Below are 17,958 nucleotides of genomic sequence, written 5' to 3' on the forward strand. Positions count from 1 at the left end.
TCGAACGCTGGGTAGAATGGTTTATTGGACAAAGATGAAGTTTTTTGCGCGATTTGCAAGTTAGGCTCCAGAAAAATTCCTGGTACCTATTTTTTACAAAGAAATACAGTAGAATGTCCATTATCCGTGCTATTATACCCAACCAAACCAATTTAGCTCACGGAATCACAATGGTTCAGACCAGGACCGGACCATTTTTACTGGATTCTGAATAAATCTATCACTCAAAATTGCTAATCTTCTTAGGACAGTGTTATATACAAAAATAACTGTGCCCGATTTGGGAAATAAATAAGAATTAGAATAGCAAATAGAAACGTCAAGCTAAACAGTATAGCCCAACCTCGCGAAACAAGCATTGCTTCTTTTAAGCAACCTTGCGCTGGTGATATGTTTATATTCTTGTGTCAAAAGGAACGCAACATTTCGCGTTGTTTCTTCCCGCTTGGAGCAAAAATCTAAATAGCATACTTTTGGATTGGTATAAGCAATTGAGCAGTGTTTAAAACAATACAACATGAAACTAGTGCGGTAAGTAAAGCAAAGTTACTACTCTACATCGTGTCGATACGTTAGTTTGGTGGGAAATCAACGGGCAGGGATTGACAGGACGCTCGCTATAACCTCAAAGAGAAGCTAATATACCGGTGATTTTTATTTTGCAGCTTTTTGATGAAACTCAGCCATGAAACGGTAACCATTGAGTTGAAAAATGGAACACAAGTGCATGGCACTATAACAGGTGTGGACGTTGCTATGAACACTCATTTGAAGGCAGTGAAGATGACGATTAAAAACCGGGACCCGGTTACACTGGATTCGTTAAGCATCCGCGGGAACAATATCCGATATTACATTCTGCCGGACAGTTTACCATTGGAGACACTACTTATTGATGACGCTCCAAAGACACGCGCCAAGAAGCGTGAAGCGAACCGCGGAGGCCCACGAGGACGAGGCAGAGGAACTCGTGGAGGCCGCGGTGGTCCGCGCGGAGGCCGTGGCGGTGGACGCGGACGTGGACGGCGTTAAATGCGATGACCGCGGTGCCGATCGTAACCTCCTCAACATCTAGCCATAAGCAAAAGTTTCATTTACTTTAGGAATTTGAGGCATTTCCAGTGGACACTAAGAATGCAGCGGAAATACACTTGTAAAAATGATACGACGAATTACTCATTTACCGGTTATCAAATGGTGAGTTTGGGTAGAGGTGTTTTAATTTAATGCTCAATAGTCACACTCCGTTTACTAATACGTAAAGGCCGTACACAAGAAAGCATATGAAAAACAGGCAGGCAGCGACAGCGAATGACTTCGAATTTTCCTTGTGCATCTTCTTCAGCAATTCCTCGTTCGTTTCAAGTAGTTTCGAAATTTCCTTCAGCTCCAGCGAAAGTTCCCGCCTGCGGTCTTCTGGTAAATTTGGGTCAGTCAAATTTTGTTCCATACGCCGGACCCGTTCACGCAAACCTGCTATTGTTTCGTTGGTAGTAACGATCTACGGTACGGTAAAGAAAAATATATTCGTAGTTATGTAAAACGGTTCACTTTAACATACTACCTCTTGTTGTATAGGACACGGCTTCATTTTTAAGTTCAGATTTTGTTCCAATATTGAATTACTCTGTGATTTCTAAACGTTGTACTGATTGTTTACGTGTTGGCCAAGGTGCTGAATCGTAACAATCGTGCTTCTGAAGGTTGGATCATTACAGCTTTTGATGGCTTTTTAGCTTGATTTTACCGATTTGGCGGTTTCCTCTGTTCGAATCGTCAGTTGATATAGTTCAGCGGATAGTAATATATTTGGGAAATATTCTTCTTCTTCTTCTTCGTGGCGTAACGACCTCTTGGTCATGCCTGCCCGTTAAGGGCTTACGAGACTTGTTTCCCTGTTGTACATGGATAGTCAGTCCTCTCGTACAGGGGAGGGGGGGAAATGGGAAATATTAAATATTCTAAATAGACTGAAACTCTTTTTTTAGCACGAAGCCATGAATTATTATCATTTATACCAATTTGACGACCAATGCTTGAAGATGTGTTGAAATCTTATCATACCCTTGAGCGCGAAATGCCCATTCCTTACAGACACTTCCGAACCTGTTTCTCTAAACTGGATGATCTAATCAGTGCAGATCATTCACCTAGGTTATAGTAACCGCTTATATCAATAGATAAGCAAAAATCATAGATATTGTGGAGTCAGTGTGGAAGTCGATGAATATATTTATCAGCATTTTATATCAACTGATACCGCGGAGAAAGATAAAATCCACTCCAGGAGTAGGTGCTACTGCAAAGTAAGCGGTCAGTGTTAAACAATCTTCCAGCGGTTGTACAGTGCCGGAATAGTGTTATTTACAAAGTAAAGATATTTTTGTACAACGTTTCTTTAGTTTATGATCAAACAGTTCCAAACGGCTTGAAGCAGAATAATTCTCTACCTCATAGCACGAGCCTACCATACTATACAATTTATTGGGCTGACAACTCTTCTATTTATTAGGTCACTAAAAGAATTATGTTTATGTCAAAGTTAGAAACTGCTACAAACGGGGAAGAAACCTATGGCGCACGTGAATGTTTCACAGTGCCACAGGATTACTGTCGAGGGGTAAGTAACTATACTTAGACGACGGTTGTTTCAATAGATTGTAAATGGGATTCGTACATAACATACCTTAGCATGGCAGTCGTATCGTGGTGATTAGCCAAAATTACTATCCAATGAAGGAAATAGTAAAGGTCTCATTGTATCTTCTTGTAATCGTCGGATGAAGCTTTTCCAAGCAAATAGTTACACTGTCCCAATTGGTCGGCAGCTAATGGAATATTCAGCATTACGTCAGACCACGTTGTTACAATGTAGTCACGAATAAGTAAAATGCGTTATCATCGTAATCTTATCTTTTTTTGGAGATAACGATTGCAACGAATTAATCGAATTAAAAAAATTAAACAAAGTAATTAATTTGTTGTCGTTTATTACGGTTCTCAGTAACGATTTCGTTTTATCTTTAAGCTGATCGTGTATCTCTGCTTCTTATTTTCTTTCCCTTCCAAATAACAAATATCAGTGTTGTAGATATTTCGACGATCAAACCACCATAGTCGACTTTGTGCTAGCGTATAAGCCACAGAAAAATTCGATCAACAATGAACGACGGGGGAAATTCATTGATAAATTAACCAAAGCCGGCTTGATAACAGAGAGAGATACATCCCAAAATGATACTCACTACGTGAAGATCAACGTGCCCGATAAAATTCTCAAGAAGTATTGTGAGTTTATGAAAATGAAAATGCCAATGAGAAAACTCGATGGCCAAGACAAAATAAAACCAAAGGTTTCCTATCGAGGAACGCTGGAAAGCATGATACCGAACTGCATAACTAAACGGTTCAATCACACAAAACCCGCTCATGTGGAGTACCGTTTGTTGCATGAGTACTCTGAACCTAAATCGTACCTGTTCGAAGAGAAAAGAGGAAACTTTTTTTCTACTGGCATTCGTATAGCCGTCGTAAATTTCATCCTGGAAAGATCGAGTTTCAAGGAAAAGCCCAGCCTCGATAGTAATCTCTTCATACCTTGGGCATCAGAACAGCATTCTGCAGGAGCGGATAATGCGGAGGAAGTGAAATACTTTGGCATTCGCCAACTTTTGGAAGCAGTAGACGGAGAAGGCGAACATCCTTTCTATGCCGCATATCCGCTTCATGATGGCTGCGTTAAGCACAAGGACACAACCCGGAGTATACGTGCACGGTTGCTGGTCGATTGGGCGTCGGTTAAGCAGTGTCTTATGTACCAACCACTCGATGATATAAAGGAATACTTTGGTGTGAAAATTGCGCTGTACTTTACCTGGCTCGGGTTCTACACGACCATGCTTCTTCCAGCGGCATTGGTTGGGTTCTTTTGCCTTCTATACGGGATACTTACGTTTTCTACAAATCGTATCAGTCAGGAAGTCTGCAGCGACAACACTACCATCATGTGTCCGCAGTGCGACAAATATTGCGGCTACTGGCATTTGAATTCGACCTGCAAGATCTCAAAGATCGCTTACATCTTCGATAATGAGGCAACTATATTTTTCTCCATTTTCATATCAGTTTGGGGTATGTGAACCTTAAAGCCATTTAGTTGTTGATTCATTGATTATGCTCCCTTCTCGTTTAAAGCGGCACTGTATCTTAAGCTGTGGAAGCGATATGTTTCACGGATCCAGTACCGTTGGGGTGTATTGGATTACTGTTCGATGGCTGAGCCGCCGCGTCCTGAGTATTCGGCCCGTGTGAAGGATTACAAACGGAGGAAGTACAACTTTTACACCAAAGTTGAAGAACCATCACCGGCGTTCTGGACTCAAAAATTACCAACCGTTATTGGCAGCTACTTTGTGGTGTACCTCTTGGTATGTATTATTTTCATGTTCAAACTTTGCCATCTTTATCTAATCGCCGTGGTTTTATTTCTTTCAATCGGTAGATATCCATGACAGTGGCTACAGTTTTTGGTATCATAGTGTATCGTATGTCGCTAAAAACATCGGAAAACTTGTACGGTGATAGTGCTAGTGTGTCGGGTAAACTGATAATTTTCCCAATGACTACCGCCACGATCAATCTGCTCGCCTCGACCGTTCTCACGCAACTGTACAACAAAGTGGCCAAAAAAATGACCGACTACGAATACCGGCGTACGCAGTCGGAGTACAACGACAGTCTTAATGTGAAGCTGTTCCTGTTTGATTTTATCAACTACTACAGCTCCATCTTCTACATTGCGTTCCTGAAAGGAAAACTTCCCGGTTACCCGAAGGAGTACAATCGGATTTTTAGCCTACGGCAGGAGGAATGTAGCACGGGGGGATGCATGGTCGAGCTGACCATTCAACTAGCGACAATTATGATGGGAAAACAGCTCATCGCAATCATTAAAGAATATTTTATACCTTTTCTGAAACAAAAGTATAAAAACCTCAGTACCTGGTACTATACCAACCAAAAAGAAATGGAGTTGCCGCAGTCCAGTGGCCAATGGATCAGAGACAATAAGCTACTCAGTTGGGGAGAGCTCAGTTTGTTTAAAGAATATCTAAAAATGGGTATGTAACTAAGAAAAGAGTTTTGTTTCTCATATAAATTAACGATTTTACGCACATGTTCCTCGTTGCAGTCATTCAATACGGTTTCATCACCATATTCGCCGTAGCCTTTCCACCCGCATCCATCTTTGCGTTGGTGAATAATATGATAGAAACTAGAGTGGATGCTAAAAAATACCTTCAGTTTTACAAGCGCGCGGTACCAACACGTGTACGGAACCTTGGCATGTGGTATAATACAATGCAAGTGATCACAAAAATTGCAGTTATTTCAAATGTACGATAACTCGCCGAGGTTTGTACCATTATCGTTGATGCTAAATTTTTTTATTTTTAGGCTTACATCATAGCATTTTCATCCAACATCACCCATCGACTTATCTACATGCTGTTTGTAAATCCAGCTTATACCGACGAAGGTTTTGTTAACCACACTTTGGCCTACTTCAATACATCCCACTTCGAAGCGGCTGCTAACCCCGATCCTTCCCTGTACAAAAACATTACGGTAGAGATTTGTCGATACGCTGAATATCGTAACCCACCAGAGAGTGATAATCCGTATGAACGGTCGTTGCTTTACTGGAAAATACTTGCCATACGGTTAGCATTGATGGTGATCTACCAAAATCTAGTCGTTGTAGTACAGGCGCTTGTCTCTTGGGCAATTCCGAACATACCAAGGCAACTGCAGCTTCAGATTAAAAAAGAGCAGTATTTTACGAATGAATACATCATCAAACAGGAAAAGAAAAGGACTACCGCCATTACCTATGTGCATATGGAAAGTTAATGACGCTAGGCCTAGCCAAACAAAAGGATCAGTTATGAACTTTAGTTAATTTGGAAAGTTCAAAAATGTACCTAATTTAACGCGAATTTAAAAGATTTTATTTGTTTTTCAAATATAAATAATTGTGTCAACAATCACAACCCCTTTTTGGAATTTTGAATTCAAATGGTAGGAAGTGTATGCTAGCTGATGGGTACGTTACCTTGTGTTACGCCGGAACCAAGGTGGATGAATGTACCTCCCAGGACTCGACTCACCTTGGTCGTAACTTGACGTCTCTACTCGAGCTGTCAAACAAAAGCAGTCAACTTGATGAGTTGCATTATTTGGTACTGAAACGGAAAACAAGTAAGTCGTAAAAACTGCCATGAAAAATACCCTTTTTCAAACAAATTTTGTGTTTTCTCTAGTATAAAATGCGTGAAATTAGTACCATGGAAGTAGATCCCCCACGGGGAGAAGGATTTCGGTCGTATTATGTGCAGAAGATTGAAGAGCTCCAGCTTATCGTGGCGGAGAAGAACCAGAACTTGCGGCGTCTGCAGGCTCAGCGTAACGAGCTGAACGCCAAGGTAAGGATGCTCCGCGAGGAACTCCAGCTCCTCCAGGAACAGGGCAGCTACGTTGGCGAGGTGGTGAAACCAATGGACAAGAAGAAGGTGCTCGTCAAGGTGCACCCGGAGGGCAAGTTTGTGGTAGATATTGATAAAAACATCGACATCAACGACGTCACACCCAACTGCCGTGTGGCGCTGCGAAACGAAAGCTACACCCTGCACAAGATCCTACCCAACAAGGTGGATCCGCTGGTGTCGCTTATGATGGTGGAGAAAGTTCCGGACTCGACCTACGAGATGGTCGGTGGTTTGGACAAGCAGATCAAGGAGATCAAGGAAGTGATCGAGCTCCCGGTGAAACATCCGGAACTGTTCGATGCCCTGGGAATCGCTCAACCGAAAGGAGTGTTGCTGTACGGTCCGCCGGGCACGGGTAAGACACTTTTGGCCCGTGCTGTGGCACATCACACCGAGTGTACCTTCATTCGCGTGTCGGGTTCCGAGCTGGTCCAGAAATTCATCGGTGAAGGTTCTCGAATGGTGCGCGAGTTGTTCGTGATGGCTCGCGAACATGCACCCTCCATTATCTTCATGGACGAAATTGATTCGATCGGTTCGTCCCGTATCGAATCGGGAAGCGGTGGCGATTCGGAAGTGCAGCGTACCATGCTCGAGCTGCTGAACCAACTGGACGGCTTTGAAGCAACAAAGAACATCAAGGTCATCATGGCGACCAACCGCATCGACATTCTCGACCCGGCACTGTTGCGTCCCGGACGTATCGATCGTAAGATTGAATTCCCGCCACCAAATGAGGAAGCTCGTCTGGACATCCTGAAGATCCACTCACGCAAGATGAACCTCACGCGTGGTATCAACCTGCGCAAGATTGCCGAACTTATGCCAGGAGCATCGGGCGCCGAGGTGAAGGGCGTCTGCACAGAGGCCGGCATGTATGCTCTCCGCGAACGCCGGGTGCACGTCACACAGGAAGACTTCGAAATGGCCGTGGCCAAGGTTATGCAGAAGGACTCGGAGAAGAACATGTCCATCAAGAAGTTGTGGAAGTAGTTTTCTTTCACAGTTTTCAATAGATTTAAATCACCTCTGGCAAATTCCGCACTTCGTATGAAATAAAGTAAATTTGGCGGTATATTATAAGTACGAAAAAGGTTTTTTGTTTCATTTACTGTGGTAAATGAGTTCATAGGAAGTAATGTTCACAATTTAAGTCATTTGGTAGACGACGTAAAACGCTTTGGCATATTGTCTAATTTTAGTGCATATCCTTTCGAAAGTAAATTGTATCAGATTAAAAATTTAATTCGATCTGGATATAAACCGTTGGCACAAATAGCTTTTAGCGCATCAACGAAATCTATGAATTCGGTGAACAAAAATTCCCTACACAATCTTCAAATCCACAATTGAAACAGCCAATTGTGAAAAAAAGTAATATCGCTAGCAATTCAACTGATATTAATATCGCCAAATATGTATGCGTCGAGTTTGAGGATTATTGTTTGAAAAATGATAGCAAAAATAAGTGGTTCTTAACTAAAGAAAATGAAATAGTAGAAATGAAATATGGTTTGGAGTCCAATGATACTATTTCAATTCACGGAATACCAGTCAACGATCAGAGGTTATTTTTTGAAAAACTAATAAGATGACTGTCAAATGAAGTTTGACAGCTTGTCATTCAGCGAACCTGACGCATAAAATAGGCAGTTTTGGTTCTGTGCTTTACAAACAATTTGCTGCTGCAGAAAAGTGGAGTAAATTATATTAATTTATATCTTCACAACACACACGTCTCGGTCAGTTAAAGTGCAATACCGCACACGCGTTATCAACGTTTCATTTCATGCGAATCAACGCAGCTTTCGTGTGGATTTGACTTGGTGCTCAGGTAGACAACAGCAGAAACAATGGCATCACAGGCAGTAAACAAAACCGGCTCCGGTTGGCCACGCCGGAACAGCCATGGCACTGGGCTGACGGAAATGAATAAACTACAAACAAACCAATCCATGACATTAAACCGCACGATAAATCTGTAAGTATTGCGCCCGGTCACAGCGTTTCCGTGGCTCAACTTTTACCGTGTTTCCTTGGTGGGAAGTTTCCGTTCCAATATGGCCGACTCGAAAGAGGAGCAAGGGGCATTACCTTCCTCCGGGGCAATATATTGTTTATTTTGAAATTATTCTTCGCGCTTCGATAGAACTGAAAAATATGCTGATGTGTTTTAATTTTGATGTATGTTTTCTTTCCTACATAGCTACCCACTGACTAACTATACCTTCGGCACGAAGGAACCCCTGTTCGAGAAAGACCCATCGGTGCCGGCCCGGTTCCAGCGGATGCGTGACGAATTCGAGAAAATTGGAATGCGACGTTCGGTTGAAGGTGTTCTGCTGGTAAGAACGAACTAAATCCATTACCGGAAGTCATTGCAAATCAAACAAACTCACTCCTCATCCGACCAGGTTCATGAGCACGGTCTTCCCCATGTGTTGCTGCTGCAGCTTGGTACAACGTTTTTCAAACTGCCTGGGGGAGAGCTGACGGCCGGAGAAGATGAAGTCGATGGACTGAAAAGGCTTCTGACCGAGGTAAGTGAAACTTTATAGACTAGAGAAGCGCACTTGCTGAGAAAATACAACGAAGTTTGTAAAACGGAGAGCAAAACCGTTAACCGAACATAGTCGTGGTGAGATTTTAGAAACAGAAAAGAATCGAGAAACATTACCATCATTGTATTATTAATTTTAATATCATACTTATTGTAAGCAGACAATGTTCAAATTTTAAAAATGCTAAAATATTAAACACAACTGGTGCAAAAATCAAAATGATACGGTTGGTGGGTCATATGCCGTATGAATAAGTACTAAATTTAAATCGTTTTCATTCATTAAGAATTTGATTAAAATGTATCGTTACGACGTTCAGTGAGCATTGAATCAATTGCGTCGAAAGGTCGCCATGTTTCATGTATCTAGAAGATTTAATATTAAACCCTTCTTATCCTTTAAAAGGATAACCATCGACGCAAAAAAAAAAACATAAAGGTGCCAAAACAAAATTGAAATTCCCACCTAATAAGCTGTTGTTCAACTCTGTTTGTATTTTTGTATCCTGTGTTGTGTGTATCTGCAATATTTCCACACCTTCCAACCCCAACTCCGGCCCCTCTCACAACCTATCTATTAGACTCTAGGGCGACAGGATGGCGTAAAGCAGGACTGGATTGTAGAGGACACGATCGGCAACTGGTGGCGCCCGAACTTCGAACCCCCGCAGTACCCGTACATCCCGCCGCACATCACGAAGCCGAAGGAGCACAAGCGTCTGTTTTTGGTGCAGCTGCACGAGAAGGGTAATGTGTGACTAGAACCATGATGATCTTACGCCATATGTTGCGAGTAGTAGTTGGTATTATTGAAACCGAACACTGTCGAAGTGTTCTTTCCCTATGGAATGTGTGTAGTGTGTAATGCCACAGAGAAAACAGAACAATACTATTTAATTGTAAAGGCGTGTTTTTAAGTTTAAGAACCCCAATACCAAGTCCAGTGGACTTTTTTTTACGCAGCCAAAGCCCTGAAGCAACAATGTTTAGAATACCAAAGATACAGTAGTTAGATAGGCAGATTGAAGGAAAAAGGGGCTTTCAAGATCAATTTGTAAGTGGGCGTTATTGGGGTGAACTTCTTGCCCTCACCGCACGCGCATACAAACGCCTAGGACGGAGGATACTGCTTTTATCAATCTTGCCCAAATTGTATTGTTTTGTGTACGCCGAGCTCAACATGTAAATTGATAATGCTGTCCTCGAAGGAACCTAGCTGAGAGAGTGAAAGTCTGTTAATTAAATGTTAAACGTTTACTCTATTTTGTAAAGCAAAATAAATATGATCCAATAATTTTGTAAACCAATTGTAATGCGGATCATCTTATCCCCCGATTCGTAACATGGATGAGCTTAAGTGTAACATGGGCCACCAAAGTCCAATTTGGTTGGTTGAATTTGTCATTGTTTGCCTGGTAACCAGTTTATCCATGTTGCGAACCTTGGATCAGGTTGGGCTATTGTAAGGCACCAATGAACAAACGATCAAAGCATACTGCGTCAATACTAATGCTCCCTTTGTATACGGCCCTCCGAGATTGTACTGTTTTGGTTGTATAAAGATGTAAAACCTTTCGAATCCAATTCGGTAGAGAGAGTGATTCGTCGCTTGTAAATACATTTCAAAAGCTAAAACGGAACATCTATATCTGTTAAGGACATAGAAAAACGACAATGTAAACAAAAGCGATGGAAAGTGCCAAAATGTAAATTGGTTTACCCATTTCCCACCAACTTCTTGCACATCCCAGTACAGCAACAGTTGAATCATTTTCAAATTTCTTTGTCTTGTAGCATTATTTGCCGTACCTAAGAACTACAAGCTAGTGGCGGCACCTCTGTTTGAGCTGTACGACAACTCGCAAGGCTATGGACCGATCATATCATCGTTGCCGCAGGCGCTTTGCCGGTAAGACCGTATAGTTTTGTATGCTTTTCATATGAACATTTTTTGAAATATTTATTTTCTTTTTTTGCGTTTGAACAGATTTAACTTCATCTACATGTAAGGAAGCTGGTGCACTCTAGTCGAAGTTCTCGTGCAGGATCAGCCCGGCGGGCGTACCAGTACTGCACAATGGGGCTAGTTGGTCGTCACTGGTGGAATCCGCCGATAACTGATGCCGGGCAGTCCTATGGCCGATGACGTCGCGAACGAGCCTCCTTTTAAAATGGTAGAAACGAACGGGAATTATATTTAGTGAGGACATTATTTTACAGTACGTACAAGAAAGATCTTTTTTGTCGGCTACTTTAAACCTAACTTTAACTGATAACAAATGTAAACACAACAAACAATAAAAGAAAATAACTCACCCATGTATTAAGTAAAATCTAACGAATGAATTCTTTTGGACTGTTGTTAGAATTCGAACATGGCGTAGCTAAAGCTTCGAGGGTCCTCTTCCTCCTCGTTGTTGTATCCGCACAGAGAGCAACCGTAGCTGGTGGGCCACGGACTCTCTTGCGATCGGTAGGGCACGGTGACCTGTTCGACATTTGACCAGTTTGAGGGGGAACACAGATAGCACTGGAACGAACGATGGTGCTCTTCATGATCAGTCCGCGAGGAACGTATCTGGTGATGACCGCCGGACTTCTCTAGCAGACCCTCACGCAATTCACGATCAAGATTCAACTTGGTCCGCAGCAAGTTGACCGTGTTTTGGCTCAAGCGATTTGCCAGTGCCGCTATCAGTCGATCGACCCGCATCCCACGGCCCCCGTGCAACACCTCCAGTAGCACCAGGATGTAGTTCTTCGCCAGTCGAAGCGTATCAATCTTGGACAGTTTCTGGGGAACCGTCGAGGACTCCGTGCGTTCGTCGCCGTCAGCGCAGCTTTGCGTTGTGTTCGCACTGGTTAGATTCAGCGGAAGCGGAACGCACATACGCAACCGATCGAGAGCATCATTTAGTCCGTGCATACGGTTCCGTTCACGCAGGTTAGCCTTCCTTCGCTTGACCAACGAAAGGACCCCACCACTGCCAACACCACTTGGGGCATTTCTTCTTTTGCGCACTTTTTCACCAACGGTCAGCGATACTTTCGGTGCCATCGTGGCGCTGCTATTAAACGCACCGTCGACCCAATCATGGAAATATATGGTCGCATATATGGCCAATTTTCCAGCTAATCTAATTTCCTTTTCCCGTAGCTGATAAGGTATGCTGATTGTTCATCGACAGGGGGTATGGAAAAGCGATGCCATCAAAAGCTTATCGTTATCGTACTCATTGTCAATATGGTTAAGGTAATTTGCCTCGAGAGTTTTCCCGCAGGCAACGGGGCGCAGTGGATTTCTCGCTGGCAAAGTAATTTGCCATCAGATATATCTATTTGTATTGATTTTTTCATGTGAAAAGTTTGTTGAGCGCCTTTCAAATCTTCAATTAAAGTTCTCCATTGGAGGAAAGAATGACGAAAAGTTTGTCATTTGCTTATTCCTAAAAGACACGCTCGAATGCGCCAAAGTATGCTCTCATTTTTTTAACCCATAAAGGCACACGATGAAGTCGTTTTTAGGGAGCTTACACAATTTAAATTATTTTCTCTAAGATACTAATTGCGTATTTATTTTTTTAAATTTTTAACAGCGTTGTGCTTATTTTTTTAAAAATAAAATAAGGTTAATTCTTGATAAGGAAATTATATCAAGCATTTATGCATTATTAAAAGCATTCTACTATTCTCATTCATCAGCATTTATTCAATCCACGTGGAATCTAAAATCAGCGTTGAAAAGTCGTTTGAAAATAATATTAAGCCATGAGGGATTAAATTCCCCCAGAACAGGGACTAGCGCAATCCATGCGATACATCGCTACTGGTATTTTCCATATCGACAGGGGATTTTCCAGGATTCCCCAATAACCGTTCCTCGGAGTCGGCGCAACCGTTCCTCGCAATCGGGTTTCTTCGGGGCGGTTGCGTGCGGGAAAACCATCGCACACGTTGTTGCCGTGGTGTTCGCTTGCGGTTTCGCATGCTTGGAATGTTCGCAACAAAGGCACCGGTTGCTACGATCGAATTGCAGGTTGTTTGTATCAATCAAATAGTTTGACAGCAGGACGTTCACAGAACGAAACTCGTTCGGCGCGTTTCAGTTGAGCCTTCGACGCGGTCAAGGATTCCAGTCTGTGTTAGCCAGCGATTCCGTCCGTTTTGCCGTACTAAACTTTCCTACACCGTCATGTCGATAGTAAATATCTACTTTCATGACGAGAACATCTACAACGTCGAAAAGAAACCACCGGAAAAGCCCCCAAAGCCGCCCCTCTACCACTCCCGTTTCGAGCGCCAGGTCCGCCAGGAGACCAAGTCCTGCAAGGATGCTCACCGCACCATGGGCTTCTCGAAAATTCCCCTCCAAACGCCGAGCGAATTTTTGAAGAAAAACTGTGGACCACGGTATCGGGCCACAAAATCGGCCCCGGTGCGGCTCTGCACCGGCCACAAACCGCCCGTCCCGAAGCCAAACGAAACGGCCAGCGGGGAACCGGTCGGGCAGGTGATGAAGATAGTCGACTTCAAGAAGGAGAACATAAAAAAGGTCGTTACGGCCAGCCCGAAAAAGGTACGCCCACGGTATGCCGATACACGCAAGGGGGACTTTCACGATCTGGAAAAGTCGGGCCTGATGCCGATCTACGTGTGCAAGCCGAAGTTTGGCAAGGTGCCGCAGTATCTGACCCGACGCAAGAAGGACTTGACCGCGCAGAAGGAACGGCTGATCGAGCAGCAAGCCCAGCAGAAGCCACGCTGTTCGTACATCTCGCAAGAGGAGCGCGTCGAATTGCTGAGGGTAAGTAACGTTCAAGTTCCATTTGAACATTTCATTCATTTTTCTTTTCCACAAATCTTCCTTCACAGGGTTTGAAACAAAATTGGGAGAAATTACAGCAGGAATACCAAAGCCTTCCACTACTGACCGACACTGTTCCAAAGATGATCCGCAAGGCAAAGCTGGAGAGCACTCTTAAGCGGCTGGAAAAAGACATTCTGACGATCGAGAACAACCCGTACATCTACATCTATGACGACGATCACAAAGAAACAGCATAACATCCCTAAAACACAGCGTGAACTACACTAGTATTAACGGCATCGTGTGGAAAATACTCCCCTATCTTCCTATGTTTTCGATCAAAGCCAAAACCCGCTCTTATTATTAAACCCAACGTTTGACCAGTAGCTAACTAGTAAAAGCAATAGGTGCACTATGGTATGATAATGTGTGGAAATAAATTGTGTGTGTGTTTTATAAAATTATGTGTTGATAATTTGGTTTCAGTTAGTTAAAACTTGAGAAGGTGTAGCTAACATGTGAACAAAAGTAGATTGGGAATGTGTTTTCGCATAAAAATGAAGTTTAATGTTGACTCGTTACAATTATTTTTCCTCCATACCTTGCTTTTGGATTCGAAAGCTTGGTAGACATAAGAGTTAAAGATTGTTTTATTTATCTTGAAAATAATTCGTATGTAAAATAAAATTATTTGATCTCAGGTTTTTAGATATAGACACCTAGCTAGTGCTCCTAAACGGAACATCACAAAGGCAACAATTTCGATAATCAATGGGACACTTCATACTCCAAAGCTTTTGATCTTCAAACACCAAACTGAGCATGGACAACTTGAGCGAATACCGTTGACACATTTCGCACGTAATCTCGTCCCCGTCCAGGGGGATTTGGATTTTTGTCGTTACACACCGGAACACCGGATGGTCCTTCCGGCACGTGATTCGGCCCGGTGCCATCTCTGCGTCGCAGAAATTACATACCTCGTACGGAATCGTGGGAAGAGTGGACGTCTTACTCAGTACATTCGATAGCTTCGCTTTCAGCCCCTGGTGCACATACTCGTAATCGCCCGGGAAAGCATCTTCCACTATGTTGTCGATGAAATTTCGTAAGCACAGTACGGCATTCTGCTGCAGCGGATTCAGTGACGATTTACACTTGGCGATCTCCGCCAAATAGCACAGCACGTTTGCGGCGTTGATAACTTCGATCATGGTGCACAGAAACTGTAGCTGATTGTGCAGGATTTCCGTGGTTTGCTTGTTTCGTCGGCTCTGGTGTGTCATTTTCGCACCGAGGTAAATTAACTGCAGCTTCAGCTGGTAGCAAAAGGCCGTGTCCAGCTCCGGATGAAGCACGACCGATTCGAGCTGATTGAAAGTGTCCGGATTTTTACTCATATTGTAGCGTGCAACTTCTGCCGCATCGTAGTGGTCGGTCATCTTGAGCGTTTGGTTGCTCTGCAACACTTCCAGTGCCTGACGCATTGTAAACTTGGTGAAGAACACGCAAGTGGGCGTGCGGAGTGATAAATGGTCGTATCGTCTCGAGGGAAAACCCAGGAAAAGCCAGCAGGCGCGGGTGCGCGTCGCTGTTACGCCATACAGCGCGTACGAGGCGACGTTGATATCCGTTTTGATTTGCTCACAGCGAAATTTTAACTCTCCATGGTGCGTACGATCGATGACGACCAGGAAAATGGCCCCTTCCATTGTGCAGGCGATATATCTTCCCTTTTCAAGCTGCTTCAAACCGGTAATCATAAAGTGTTCCAAATTCAATACTCCTGTGCCTAATATTTTGGCATTTAAATTAATATGCAGGGCCAGTAGAAACGAACCCTTCACAACGAGCAGCAGTAGATGATCGTTAATACTTTCCAGTTCATATTCCAAAATGGAGGCTGTGAGATCTTCGTCCAAGAAAGTGGCAACGCGTCGAATATTTTTGTTGCATCGGAACAAAGTTACCTGACCACTTCGTCCACCCACCAGAAGGAAGTTTTTTTCAGCGTTGTACTTTAGCACAGACGCTGCTTCCTCATACTGATAAACATCCTCTATCTGAGGCCCTGCTTCGGACAGAGAGCAAATCACAATCTTTCCAGACTTAGTACCGAAGGCAAAATATGGCGCAAATGAACTGTTTGCAGCGTCCTGCCAGCAGAAGGACGTGATTATGATTTCCGATGCCATCGTTCGCAGTTGCTCAAACTGTTCGATTGCTTCTCCTTTGTAAATATGCTTAATCCATGCTGCAGAAACATCGACATACATGTTCCAACTCGATATCCATTGTTCATCTTGTCGGTAGATCGTCAACTGGCCCATGTTGGTAAGGTTCGCTATAAGATGTCCGTTGGCGCTGTCCGGAATTGCTCCCGGTGGTGATATCCATGATTGCACGTTGTTTATGTAAACTTTTGTAATGTTCGGAATGAGCGTTTGATCGAGCATAATTATTTTCCGCTGCTCAGTATCACTGGCATTGTAGAGGTTGGTTTCGTGTGTCAACAGTTGACCGGTTGGCCGGGCGGAGGAACATTTGAATCGTGAAAGCACATAGTTGATGGCACCATCCTCCGAGAATGGTTTGTACTTCAGCCGCAACACGAACGTCTCCTCCTTGCAGCTGACCACTAGCATATCCCCAGCGCAGGATATTGCGTATGGCTGGACAATTTCATCCGGCAGTTGGAACGTTGTCATCTCCTGCATTTCCATCTTGCTGTGAAATATTTCTCGGTTAAATTTCATGCGCGTAAAGTAAACACACTCATGTACATGCTTACCCCGTTGACAAGCAGGTAGTGAACAATCGAAGCAGCCGACAAGAGGTTTTGGCGGTGGATTTCCTTACTGTTTCATACGTATTCCTTACTCGAGGTTCCGAAGTCACTACCGGTAGTCCTTTAAAGATCAGTGTTTTGTGCAATCAAACGAATTTCGACGATGAGTGGAAAGAAAGGGATCGATTTACTGCGAACCATCGCCAGCGTCATGACCAAAACAAACGGCTACGATCGATGTCTGCAGCAGGTATGTACGATTAATGTGTGGCCATATTTACCTCAAATTCGAGTGCGCAGTGAACGAATGAACTAAACACTTAATTCTCTAACGCGAATACCTGATGCAACGTAGTTTTACAATAGAAACTAGCAGTTTTTGGTTACATAAACATTGTTGTTGCGTCCCGCAAAACACCGCAAACTTTGACAGATGCATTAGGAAGTGTCTCGCCAGCTTGGAAGCGCATCGATTTCGTTATCCTTGCTGCAGTAAATATTTGAATTGACCGTTGTCCTTACTAGTTGTACATGTTGTGTGGGATGCATCTATTCAATGAATCGCTTAACTGTCAATTCCTATTAAATTGTACAATTAAAATGGTATTCAGCCAATAGATGGGCTTAGAAAAGAATATTATACCTACCATTGATGAACATCTTTTGTGATAGGGCATTACATCATTGTAAGATACGTTACAGGCATAAGTAAATCACATGTACAATATAAATTCTCTTCTTCTTTGCCTCATTCCAGCTGGTTATGGTCAGCGGTGGGGACGGTCGCTGTTTGGCCGAGTTCAAGGTACAGGAAGAGCACCTCAACCGGGCCGGAGGATTGCACGGTGGGTTCACGGCCACAATTGTGGACGTGGTGACTACGTATGCCTTGATGACGAAGGAAAACGCCGTCCCCGGTGTGTCGGTTGACATCCACGTGAGCTACCTAAAGGGCGCACGCCAAGGTGACGAGGTTGTCATCGATGCAAACACCGTACGGGCGGGCAGGAATTTAGCTTTTCTCGAATGTGAATTGCGGCACAAGAAGGATAATTCCATCATTGCCAAAGCCTCGCATACCAAATATATAGGTAGTAGTTAAACGGCATATAATGCTAGAAATTTTATCTAGAAATGTAGGTGTTGGGGAGGCGGTGTAACTTGTTTTAGTCTTCGTTTTACATTCAAAGGCTCTTTCGGATAGGGTTGGAATTGAAATACAATCGCAATAAACAAACTTGCTCGACACATACTA

At 43.3% G+C, this 17,958-nt stretch overlaps 9 protein-coding genes across 10 annotated transcripts; 6 read left to right on the forward strand and 3 right to left on the reverse strand.

Moving 5' to 3' along the window:
- Nucleotides 1–389: 389 nt before the first annotated feature.
- Nucleotides 390–1,159, forward strand: LOC131291933 (probable small nuclear ribonucleoprotein Sm D1). Its single transcript, XM_058320760.1, has 2 exons — nt 390–531; nt 666–1,159. Exons 1-2 carry the CDS (start codon nt 518–520, stop codon nt 1,030–1,032), a joined length of 381 nt encoding a protein of 126 aa, XP_058176743.1. The 5' UTR covers nt 390–517; the 3' UTR covers nt 1,033–1,159.
- Nucleotides 1,160–1,203: 44 nt separating this feature from the next.
- On the reverse strand, nt 1,204–1,664 carry LOC131281883 (uncharacterized). The gene is made up of 2 exons (XM_058311244.1): nt 1,565–1,664; nt 1,204–1,501 (listed from the first exon to the last, which is right to left on the reverse strand). Exons 1-2 carry the CDS (start codon nt 1,589–1,591, stop codon nt 1,238–1,240), a joined length of 291 nt encoding a protein of 96 aa, XP_058167227.1. The 5' UTR covers nt 1,592–1,664; the 3' UTR covers nt 1,204–1,237.
- Nucleotides 1,665–2,573: 909 nt separating this feature from the next.
- Nucleotides 2,574–5,913, forward strand: LOC131294610 (anoctamin-1-like). Its single transcript, XM_058322656.1, has 6 exons — nt 2,574–2,620; nt 3,092–4,131; nt 4,195–4,427; nt 4,502–5,120; nt 5,192–5,397; nt 5,458–5,913. Exons 1-6 carry the CDS (start codon nt 2,574–2,576, stop codon nt 5,911–5,913), a joined length of 2,601 nt encoding a protein of 866 aa, XP_058178639.1.
- A 416-nt stretch (nt 5,914–6,329) lies between these two features.
- On the forward strand, nt 6,330–7,669 carry LOC131282111 (26S proteasome regulatory subunit 8). The gene has a single exon (XM_058311507.1). It carries the CDS (start codon nt 6,330–6,332, stop codon nt 7,539–7,541), a length of 1,212 nt encoding a protein of 403 aa, XP_058167490.1. The 3' UTR covers nt 7,542–7,669.
- A 525-nt stretch (nt 7,670–8,194) lies between these two features.
- Nucleotides 8,195–11,223, forward strand: LOC131288699 (cleavage and polyadenylation specificity factor subunit 5). 2 transcript variants are annotated; one of them, XM_058317878.1, is made up of 7 exons: nt 8,201–8,290; nt 8,383–8,529; nt 8,755–8,893; nt 8,963–9,088; nt 9,690–9,855; nt 10,903–11,017; nt 11,096–11,223. In XM_058317878.1, exons 2-7 carry the CDS (start codon nt 8,402–8,404, stop codon nt 11,115–11,117), a joined length of 696 nt encoding a protein of 231 aa, XP_058173861.1. In that variant the 5' UTR covers nt 8,201–8,290; nt 8,383–8,401; the 3' UTR covers nt 11,118–11,223. The 2 variants fall into 2 exon arrangements, with proteins under 2 accessions (XP_058173853.1, XP_058173861.1); XM_058317870.1 differs by having other exon boundaries at nt 8,195–8,529.
- Nucleotides 11,224–11,470: 247 nt separating this feature from the next.
- LOC131294611 (neurogenic differentiation factor 6-like) lies at nt 11,471–12,166 on the reverse strand. The gene has a single exon (XM_058322657.1). It carries the CDS (start codon nt 12,164–12,166, stop codon nt 11,471–11,473), a length of 696 nt encoding a protein of 231 aa, XP_058178640.1.
- A 1,105-nt stretch (nt 12,167–13,271) lies between these two features.
- LOC131294612 (enkurin) lies at nt 13,272–14,172 on the forward strand. Its single transcript, XM_058322658.1, has 2 exons — nt 13,272–13,912; nt 13,981–14,172. The coding sequence occupies exons 1-2, from the start codon at nt 13,301–13,303 to the stop codon at nt 14,170–14,172; spliced, it is 804 nt and encodes a 267-aa protein (XP_058178641.1). The 5' UTR covers nt 13,272–13,300.
- A 402-nt stretch (nt 14,173–14,574) lies between these two features.
- On the reverse strand, nt 14,575–16,638 carry LOC131289794 (uncharacterized). The gene has a single exon (XM_058319110.1). The coding sequence runs from the start codon at nt 16,636–16,638 to the stop codon at nt 14,635–14,637; it is 2,004 nt and encodes a 667-aa protein (XP_058175093.1). The 3' UTR covers nt 14,575–14,634.
- Nucleotides 16,639–16,748: 110 nt separating this feature from the next.
- On the forward strand, nt 16,749–17,942 carry LOC131281191 (acyl-coenzyme A thioesterase 13-like). Its single transcript, XM_058310451.1, has 2 exons — nt 16,749–16,953; nt 17,461–17,942. Exons 1-2 carry the CDS (start codon nt 16,867–16,869, stop codon nt 17,803–17,805), a joined length of 432 nt encoding a protein of 143 aa, XP_058166434.1. The 5' UTR covers nt 16,749–16,866; the 3' UTR covers nt 17,806–17,942.
- The last annotated feature ends 16 nt before the right edge of the window (nt 17,943–17,958 follow it).

This window comes from Anopheles ziemanni, chromosome 2 (genome assembly GCF_943734765.1).
Source record: "Anopheles ziemanni chromosome 2, idAnoZiCoDA_A2_x.2, whole genome shotgun sequence".
In the NCBI taxonomy this organism is placed as follows: domain Eukaryota; kingdom Metazoa; phylum Arthropoda; class Insecta; order Diptera; family Culicidae; genus Anopheles; species Anopheles ziemanni.